We start from the raw sequence: 10,406 nt of genomic DNA, 5'->3' as shown, positions 1-10,406 counted from the left end.
AACTCAACTGACAAAAGCTACACTTACATTTCCAGAGTATTTAGGAATTGTAATGCTTCCTAGGATGATTAAAACCCTGATGCAAATTATCTTGACTTAAATCTTACTCAGAGAAGAGGTAACAGAGAACATACCGTTGGCCTTTAATATGCACACTTTTGAGTGAGTCATGCATGTAGATGAGTATAATCTGCATGCATAGAACCAAAAGATTTCCGTAAGTTCATGTATGTACAAATATACATACACAAGTATGTGTCTTTTGACACTGTATTTTGCCTAGGAGGTGTTTTCAAATCAACGTGGAGGTGGCATTGCCAGGAAATGGCAAGTCCAAAGAGAAAACACATTGAAAGGGACTTAACTGGAGAGGAAAATATGCATTTCCTACAACAAACCAACCTGTCCATTTCCTGCAGGCAGCAAGCCTCTATTACTGTACACCCTTATTAAATAATCTCATTAAATAGGAACACCAAATATACACATTTACAGTTATTAAATAAGGCACAGGACTCTTCTTCTATCTACAGCCACATTCGGAGACGGCCATGCCTTCGTATTTAAACTTGTAGGTGACGACGCCTTTGTCTAAATAGAGGATGGAGATGGGCTCTAGCTTTGTGGGCACACAGCAGGCTTTGGAAGCTTTCTGGGAATTCTTGAGGTGGACCAAGGCCTGGATAATTGCATGCTTTGTGGGTGTGAGATGTTCTGCCAGGGGATAGTTACAAACACCACGACATTCATAGGCTTCGTATCCAGGCGGAGCGATGATCCAGGAGTCCCACCCAATCTCCTTGAAGTCGATGTAGAGCGGGGTCCTCTTACAGTAGTTTCCTTTGGCGTTCCTTCTGATTCGGGCAGTGGAGTCGTAGATGATGTTTGATCTCATCTGCAACAAAGCCTCTTCCCCAGGTCCACTGGAAAAGCCATCCAGGCCCAAGTTGTCTAGCTCTGGAAGTTGCTCATGGGAAATCATTTCATTTAGTTCCTCCTTCCTCTCCTTGTCACTGCTTTGGTCATCAGAAAACACTATGAGCAAAGGATTATGCTTATTCTGGGCACTGGTGTCTATTTCCAGTCGTCCACTGCTGGCATCCTCAGCTTCATCGTGTTTGCTCTCAATGTGAACCTCCAGCTGGTGGGTGGATGAGCCTGACTTTTGCCAATGTCTGATGGCATCTGTGACATCAAAAGTCTCCCACTCACTGTTGGTTCCATAGATCTCCCCTGACACCAAGACCAACATGTTTCTTTCTCCCTCATTATCCCCTTTGCTCTCCAGCACTTCAAAAATGGTAATTTTCCGGTCTACTCCATCGTATATCATACGATCCCTTTGCACCAGTGTGTACAGCCTAAGTTCAGCCATGATGACCTCTTCATGGTGAGGAATGGACACATTGAAGAGGAGGGGGTATTTTCGGAGTCCGTTAAAACTGACTGCCTGGGAAAACAGATCTGAAAAAAGAAATTTGCAAAAATCAGGTTTGTAGTGGGTCTCAGGGAAAAACAGATGCTTATTTATGTAATAAGAAGGCCTTCCCATGCATAAAGCTTAATGTAGAAAAATGAAGGGAGAAGATCAATGAGGACAAACACAATGTCAGTATTCTGTGACACAGGAAATCCCGAAAGGTCAGTGGTAGAATGCCCAAAAGAGTTCAGTTGCCAAGACTAAAATGGAAAATGGGGGTCTAATGGATGGGATAAAACTCAACCAGCCTTGCTTGAATAGCTCATCAGACACAGAATTATAGAACTGGGAGGGAACTTGGAGATTGTGTGGGCAAGTCCCCAAATTTCCTGACCAACAAAGAGCCATCAAATGGGACATGTGGTGATTGTTCTTTTCTTGAAGCTTTTCAGGGATGAGGACTTCATGGTTTTTTAATATTTGTGTTTGTAGTGGGTGGAGATCCCCACACAGTTGGCTGGGCACTGTTCTTCCTAAAAGACCTCCATTTAGATCAGAGGTTGGTAAACTATAGCCTGTGGGCCAAAATAGGCCTGCTACCTGCTTTGGGAAATAAAGTTTTATTGGAACACAGCCTCATCCATCGTTTTTGTGTTGTCTGTGGCTGCTTTTGCACTATAATGGCAGAGTTAAGTAGACGCAACAGAGAACATACAGCCTGCAAAGCTTAAAATCGTTATTATCTGTCTGGACATTTACAGAAGAAACTTGCTGACTTCTGTTCTAGGCAACAACGCCTGACAAGGTCAATAAGACAGCCATAAACCAAGAGGATCACAGCAATTGACTTTTGGCTATATGGTCCTCTATAAAGAGTAATGGGAGAAAATGAATCCTGGGACTAGATTGGTTGCCTTAGTCTCGTACCCCTAGCACCTGGCATGGAGCATGGCACATATAACTCCCTCAATAATGTTTACGAATCAACTCTGTAAAAGTCCTTTAGTCTTAGAAGGACACCTCCAAATACTATCATGTTGACTTCCTATCTGAATATTGTACAGTTAACCCAAAGCTCCTGCACACTTGCCTCAGGTAATGACTCTACAAGGAAGCCCTGAAGGCATTTGCCATCAGATTATCAAAGGGCTCCATGGCACTGAAGATGCTAAGGACCACCAGTTGGGGGTTCTCCCTCATCATTGGCCACATTTCTCCAAGTATATACTTAATTCATGATCTCCGTGAGTCCCTGTTCCAGATTATAATCTTTTAATATTTTTCTTTAACTCCATCTAATTATTTTACACTTATTATCTATTTTAGACTTTAGAATGATGTTCCTAAGCAACATCATTCATGAAAGGAGAGATTTGAGGTGATATTTATGTATGTTTGCTAAAAATCCGTATTAATAAAAATATACAATTATTTCACATGATTCATAGCTTTCTATGGGAACCACCTAAAATCATCTTACACACTGCCAATGGGAAATGCTGACCTACAGAATGAATTTAAACTCCCTGGCATGGCTTTCAAGACCAGCTATACATGGGTCTTAGCCTCCTGATCAGACATAGCTTCCTTACATCCTCCACAGTGCACGGAACACTGTGATTACTCAATAATATTTGTGAACAATTGAATGGATTTGTAAACCCTTCTGTCTCAACTACATTGATATCTTTACCACCTGTCAAAACACTCTTTTTTCCCCGTAATTTTCACGTTTTCACTTGTTCTTCTGACCCTTGGAAAGCCCTTTCACCTCACCTCCACCTATCCAGCTCCGACATCTCCTGTAAAAGGCTCCTTTCCTTCTCTATCTGAAAGTTCCCTCCCCTCCCCTCTGAAATCACTTGAGCACTTTATATCTTCTTTGATCTTTGCCATTTATGTCCTTATATTTCAGCCGTCTTTTTATGAATGGATTTTCCCAACCAGATTGCCATCCTCCTGGTTTGAATGGCTCAAAACTCCCTTTTATGTCTCTGTCCTACTACGATGACTTAAACAGAGGTAGTGCTTTAAAAATATTGATTAGTTGATGATTCTAGGCATCAGACTAAATTGATTTATGGACGTGACACATGACCTTAATCCATCATTAAGCTCTTGGGTTGGGCTTGGGAATTATTCTCCCACTCTTAGAAGGGAGGAGACTTGACTCCCCATGAACAGGGAACATGGAGGAGTAGGCTGGCTGCTCTACCCAGGAGAAAAGTATAAAATAAGAGCTCACTGTAGTGTGAAAAAAGCATTACAAAGCATACAAGGAAGCTTTTGGTGTTAATGGATATATTCATGATCTTGATCGTGGTGATGGTTTCAGTGAATGTTACCTATGTCAAAACCTTTCAAATTATACACTTTAAATATGTGCAATTATACTTTTATACACCAATATTTTTATAAGTCAAATATACCTCAATAAGACTGTTTCAAAAAAGTAAGTTCGCTGTGAAGTTCTGTGCATGTGCAAATGCAGTAAGCAACAGACTGAAGAGTTACATTTCAGGGCAAGAGAACTAATGTTTGTTGACAAATTTCTCTTGCCAGATGCTTTGCAAGCATGATCTTCTCTGGTTCTCACAATGACCCCATAATGCAGGTATTGATTCTCTGCTCATTTTGCATCAGAAGAAATCAAGCTTCGATGCAGAGAACTGACTTCCCCTGACAAGGTGATAAAGGAGCAGTGCTAGGAATTGAGGGCATGCTTTTTTCACCTTGGAGGTGGCACTTTTTTTCCCAAGATGATGTAGATTTGGAGTTTTTTTTTTGGTCTTTGTCTCCTAGGGAGCTGCACTAAGCAGATCCAAAGAGTCAGAAGAGAGGCAATAGTAGCCAACAGGGCGTGCCCTGTGCGATTTCTGTCCTCAGGCTGCACATTTCCTGCAGACGGGCCGAGGTGCTGGTGGCTGGGTTGTTTACGGAGAGATGTGTGTTCCTGCCCTCAATAATCTCCAGTAATAATAAGCACAGTAAACTCCACATCCTGACCTGGATCATCCAGATACTCTATGAGAGAAGTGAGAACGGAAAACGTTTCTACTTTTCCGGGGGGTGCAAACAACATTTTCTCACCCGCACCCTGAGCCAGACACTTAGGGCTCAGTGCTGAGAAGTATTAGGGAGGGTTCTTACAGGAGGAGGTTGTTCATTTTCAATTCAGACTCCCCTCCAAAAGGAATCTGTAATCTCATCTTGCCATTTCCATGAGAAAGATGTTATGAAATAGAAATTTTGTCAGCCAACTCAATTTTAAAAGCAGATAATATCTTAGAGACTAAGGAATACTACTCAACATTTATTCCAGCACCTAGAATATTAAGTAACTCACTAGTAATCACTGAAGTTTGATCAGCACTTCATAGTAAATGGAGTGCTTTCTTATCTGTAAACCTCTTTTGAGTCACTCAACTATGTTACAGTAGGTATTATTACCCCCACTTTACAGATGAGGAAATTGAGGCTCTGAGTCATCAGCTAATTATTTACAACCACTAAGCCAACCAGCCCTTAAAATTCCAAGCCCTGAGCTATTTCTCCACTATTAACCTTTCTTCTTTCAAGAACATCTGGCCAACATTGATGGGAAGCTTCTTTTATACCTGTTTAGTGACTATAAAAACATAATTGGCAAATATTAAATTAGTTCATTTGGACTGTCAGCTTCTACCATGGATATTTAGATATCAGGGTTTTTTTTCCTACCAGGATCATATTAAGCAAAAATTAAAAAATAGAAAATAAATAACTTGCTAGTTCATTAGATTTAGTTACCAAATTTAAAGACTGAGGAGAAGAAAACACACTTTTCCCACCAGTAATTCAAAGCTTGTACGTTGCTCTTTATAAAGACGGAAATGATGAGCTGGATGATTAATGGGCCATCCACACTTCCTGGAAACTGTAAACAGTGCTTTAAGGATGTACATGACACATCAAACAACACAGCCTTAGGAAGAATCTTTAAAATATATTTCCATCCTGTTTGAATATTTCTTAAATAAGGTCACAAAATTAAAAATTTTCAAAAGTTTGAACAAAACACAAATCACAACTTGATGCTTTTTGACTGATTTTATCCTTGGTATTCTAAGTAGAAGTTGAGAAATTTTTTAGTTAATTAAAAGCCCAAATGGCAATCAAGGCCTATTTGGAAAATGACAAAGATACGGCAGTAGACCAACATTAATTCTTTGTGTTACTTGGTGTTCAAATTAACATTTTTTAACAGGACCCAATGATGATGTCAAATTGATAGATATTTTGTGGCTCTGGATTAAAAGATGTTTGTAAGTATTTATTGAGGTTCTGAAATGACTATATAAATGGTATAGACCAAAATGTGCCTTGTTTTTGTATATCCGTATGTATTTAACATCCTTGTATAGATGTATTTAGCCTTACCTATATCATTCCCATGCATTATAAATTACTTATCGTGTCTTGAAAAAAATTCAAGCCAAATTTCATCAGCAAAAACTTACCTTCATTCTTGAAACTCCTAATGATGTTGGCAGAGGGCATGGAGGTCCGATCTGTTGCAAATTTGTTGTAGAGTTCCAACATGTACTCTGGTGGGTCCACCTTGGCTGAATCCTGCGTGGGGATGTCAGAGAGGTTTAGTGTCTTGAGAAACTCATCCTTCATGCTCTGGAGCAGTGTGTTAAAGTCGACACCATCTTGCTCTGAGAAAACATCATCAAAAAGGGGCATATCTTCTTCCAGGGGAGACTGCTCTAGGCTCATGATGGGGCTGCCAGAAACCAAGTAAGCTGCCAGGCAGAAAAGAGCGCACAGTGTCAGGACCAAAGAGCCCATGACTCCGCTCGAGCCCCTAGGCCAAGCCAGGAAGGTTTAGCTCTCCTGGGCTCTAAGTGGCAGTTTTATCTTGTGGAGCGTAAATGTCTCCTGTCACTGGAGACAAGTTTGGAAACTCTTCCTCTCTCTCTCCCTCCCCCTACCACTCTTCCTCTCCCCCTAAAAGTCAGGTTGCAGTAATTGGATAACAAAATCCCCTATAGGGGCCTAGCCTTTCTTATCTCCCTAGTGTAAACTTGTGCACCAGAATTTGTTTCTATCTTGCAATCCCTATTTCTTTTAATGAGCATTTTGTAAACATTTCCACATTCTGACACTGGTTGAGAGATAGGACAATTTTCTCTTTGCAAAGGCTCTGCTTCTCTTCCCTTCAATTCACTTCCTTTCAGCAGGAATGCCTCAATTCTGTTTTTATGGGGCTTAGTTTCACACATGCGTATAATAGGTATAAGAATCAACATAATGCACATCAATGGTGATACATAGTAATTTGAGTGGTAGGGCTTACATCCTCAGATAAACACTTCTGAAGACAGACCAAATATCCAAACTTTCCAAGTTTAAGTTAATAGCTGTAAATGGATTATATAAGTTTTTAGAAGTGTACCTTTTTAGAAACAGGAAAGTATAAACTTCATGATTGATAGCCTTTTTTCCTACCTATTTGATCTGGCTAAAATGGCATGTGAAAAAGAGGCAAGTGCTTAGTTATAGTGGCAACTAAAATTTATTAGATGCTTCCTACAAACAGGCATTATACTGAGTGCTTTACATCTATCATCAGGTGTGCTCCTGTAATAACCCTATCATTATCTCTGTCACATATATGGGTCAGTGAAGTTCCATAGCTTGCCTGAGGCCACAAACCTGCAAAGTGATGGAGTCACAGTTTGAACCAAGGCAGTCTGATTCTTATGAAGAATAAAACCGTCACACTTTTAAACACAATTCCACCAGACTAGGGCATGGGCAATAATGCTGAGAGGCCAGCACATCCCCAGATCATCCTGGAGGCAGGCAGAAATTTGCAGTTGGATATGGACCTCAGGTCCTCCACCTGTGCAATGAATTGTTAATATGACCAGCATCTCTGCCAAATTCATCCTTCTGACTCAAAATTGTCATCAAGAGGCTCCAGCAAAAGCTTGGTGTGATGGTTAATACTGAGTGTCAACTTGATTGGATTGCTGGATGCAAAGGCAAACCCACCCTTAATCTAGGTAGGCACCATCTAATCAGCCGCCAGCATGGCTATAATATAAAGCAGGCAGAAAAACGTGAAAAGACTAGACTGGCCTAGAGTCGCAGCCTATACCTTTCTCCCATGCTGGATGCTTCCTGCCCTTGAACATGGGACTCCAAGTTCTTCAGTCTGAGGACTTGGACTGGTTCTCCTTGCTCCTCAGCTTGCAGACGGCCTATTGTGGGACCTTGTGATGGTGTGAGTTAATACTTAATAAACTCATATATATATATATATATATCTTCATCCCCTATTAGTTCTGTCCCCCTAGAGAACCCTGACTAATATACTTGGCAAACAACATTACCAGGCACACAAAAAACGCCAGATGCCTTGGTCCTGAAAATAAAAATGGTAGAATCGAGTGTGTGTCCAGATTAGGAAAGACAAATCAGTTTCATCACATTTTCCATCCTAACTAGTGACAGTAGCAGCCGTGGTGCAGCCCTGTGGACAAGCCCAGGGGATGTTTTTCCCATTGAGGCGGTATGGCATCTTTCTGACTTGCTCAGCGCACGCCATTACTCACGCGTCCTGGTGCTGTGTTCCGAGGGCTGTGTCGAGATATTTGGTTCACTGGAATCCTTATTCAGTTTCTAAGTTAAATTTTCCTATGTTCATTCTCATCGAGTAGCTACAATGTTTCCACTTAGCTTTTTCTCCAGGCTCACTTAGGTTTCTAGTCATCTTTTGATCCTTTTTCCTCCTAAAATGTACAACGTTACAGTCATTTTTTAAATTACCATAGAAGGAACCATATTTTGTTTAGTAGTTGTTAATTGTCCATTTGTTTAATAGTTGTTGATTTTGATTCAATGTTCTATTTTGATTCAAACTTTCTGCTCCCACAGTAAAAAGACAATTGTAGACTGGAGACACAGTCCCACAAGTGAGTGAGTGACTCCAAGGGCCAGAAGCCGTCCTTCGGGTGGCTCGTTTTAACATGAGGTTTCTGACAGCATACCAGCAATGCCCTGTATCATGTCCTGCATCCAAACAAGCACCCATTTATCTTCACACACACACAGATGTCAACGCACACTCCAAAACTCTGAATGGCAGGCATGTGCGTGTAACTGCCACAGGACAGCAGTGTAAGTGGTGGTACTTGTAACCCCTGAGCACACTGGTTTCAAAGGTCACAGGGAGAGACATGCATCCCATGTTGCAGAGTTCTAGTTCTTTACATTCTCGGGCATAAAAACATTAACAGAGACTTCACTGGCTTCCCTGTACTTGGTGTTAGAAAACTATAGAGTTAAATATTTGGATCCATGTTTACATTTAGGGATGATTAAGAGATACAGTAGGAAAATGACTATAGCCATATCTCAGATATCTCAAGATATCAGAGTGTCTTGAGATGCATGCTTGGTGAAGGTTTTTTTTTTTTTTTTTTTTTTTTGAGACGGAGTCTTGCTCTGTCGCCCAGGCTGGAGTGCAGTGGCCAGATCTCAGCTCACTGCAAGTTCCGCCTCCCGGGTTTATGCCATTCTCCTGCCTCAGCCTCCGGAGTAGCTGGGACTACAGGCGCCCGCCACCTCGCCCGGCTAGTTTTTTGTATTTTTAGTAGAGACGGGGTTTCACCGTGTTAGCCAGGATGGTCTCGATCTCCTGACCTCGTGATCTCATACCTGTGCTGGGTGGACAACGAAGGAGGCTGGCTTCATGCTTGGAGGAAGGGGACATAAGCTTCCTCCCTCTTCCAGGCCTGAGACATCTCACATCTTAGCTGCAGAGTCTCTTTATCCCCATGTTTTTCTCTAGAGGCTTTTTCTGATGACTCTCATCTGACCCTAAAAGATCCAAATGTCTCTACATTCCTACCCCTATTATGATCTTTCTGGATGCAATTCCTTCTATTCTTTTGCACTTATCTCATTATTTTGTATCCTTCTCATTTGGAATGTGTTACGGTTCATTCAGAGTGGATGGGGATTACGGTTTCGTGAACCAAAGATGTAAAAGGTATGTTTAGACGTTTTAAAAGAACCCATACATGTGGAAAGCAAAATATTAACTACGCATCATGCTTTTCAACCCCACTGCAAAATGCTCCAGAACCTCTGATTTGCAAAGTTCTGGGCCAGTTTTTAAAACTAGTTCCACAACTGTACAAACGTAAAGAATCTAACACTGAACTTCATTGCTCTCAAAGGGATCTGGGATCCAGACATGGTCAGAGTCACTGGACAACATCCTGGTGAATTCTGCTGTTTCCTGTGAGTAGCGCACAGCCCCTGAATAAATGCAACCAATAAAATTATCCTGAATGAAAAGTAGGCCAATGAAGTCAGGAGGTCTTTGAACATGACTCTAGTTTCTTGGAACCCTCTCTACCTTGGATCTCACTTCAGAAGCATTACATTACTCCTGCTACCATCTCAGGACCAGGTGTGATAATAATAAAAAAAAATTTAACAAGCTATATGGCAGGTTTTGCCCATTTAACTTATATATGAATTGAGTCATGTTACATGTTTTCTTCCAAGACTTACTTTCTTGCACTCCACAGGATTTTTCCAATGCACACGTGTTGATGCGTGTAGCAGAGTTCATTGATTTTCACTGAATAGTTGTCAGCTTTATAAATACATAAAAATGTATTTGTACATTATACTGTTGATAGAGACATTGTTTCTTTTTTTCTCATTATATACAGTACTACAGTGAATAATCTTACTGTTATTTTCTAGTTAAGAGATTCTCGGCCAGGTGATGTGGGTCACGCCTAATCCCAGCACTTTGGGAGACCGAGGTGGACGGATCATGAGGTCAGGAGTCCAAGACTAGCCTGACCAACATGGTGAAACCCCATCTCTACTAAAATACAAAAATTAGCCGGGCATGGAGGCGCATGCCTGTAATCCCAGGGACTCCGGAGGCTCAGACAGGAGAATCACTTGAACC

At 41.2% G+C, this 10,406-nt stretch overlaps 1 protein-coding gene across 1 annotated transcript; it reads right to left on the bottom strand.

The window, feature by feature from the left end:
* Positions 1-373: 373 nt before the first annotated feature.
* Positions 374-6,412, bottom strand: BMP10 (bone morphogenetic protein 10). The gene is made up of 2 exons (XM_011945265.1): positions 5,920-6,412; positions 374-1,464 (listed from the first exon to the last, which is right to left on the bottom strand). The coding sequence occupies exons 1-2, from the start codon at positions 6,251-6,253 to the stop codon at positions 524-526; spliced, it is 1,275 nt and encodes a 424-aa protein (XP_011800655.1). The 5' UTR covers positions 6,254-6,412; the 3' UTR covers positions 374-523.
* Between the last annotated feature and the right edge of the window lie 3,994 nt (positions 6,413-10,406).

This window comes from Colobus angolensis, unplaced genomic scaffold, assembly GCF_000951035.1.
Source record: "Colobus angolensis palliatus isolate OR3802 unplaced genomic scaffold, Cang.pa_1.0 Scaffold24, whole genome shotgun sequence".
In the NCBI taxonomy this organism is placed as follows: Eukaryota; Metazoa; Chordata; class Mammalia; order Primates; family Cercopithecidae; genus Colobus; species Colobus angolensis.
The sequence above is the reverse complement of the archived record's forward strand: the minus strand, read 5'-3'. Positions and strand labels throughout refer to the sequence as shown.

Bases quoted from the DNA above. Each gene is read 5' to 3' on its own strand.
- BMP10 (XM_011945265.1), bottom strand. From the start codon at position 6,253: ATGGGCTCTTTGGTCCTGACACTGTGCGCTCTTTTCTGCCTGGCAGCT. The intron at 1,465-5,919 runs GTAAGTTTTTGC...TTCTTTTTTCAG, and splicing joins TAGGAGTTTCAAGAATGAAG to ATCTGTTTTCCCAGGCAGTC.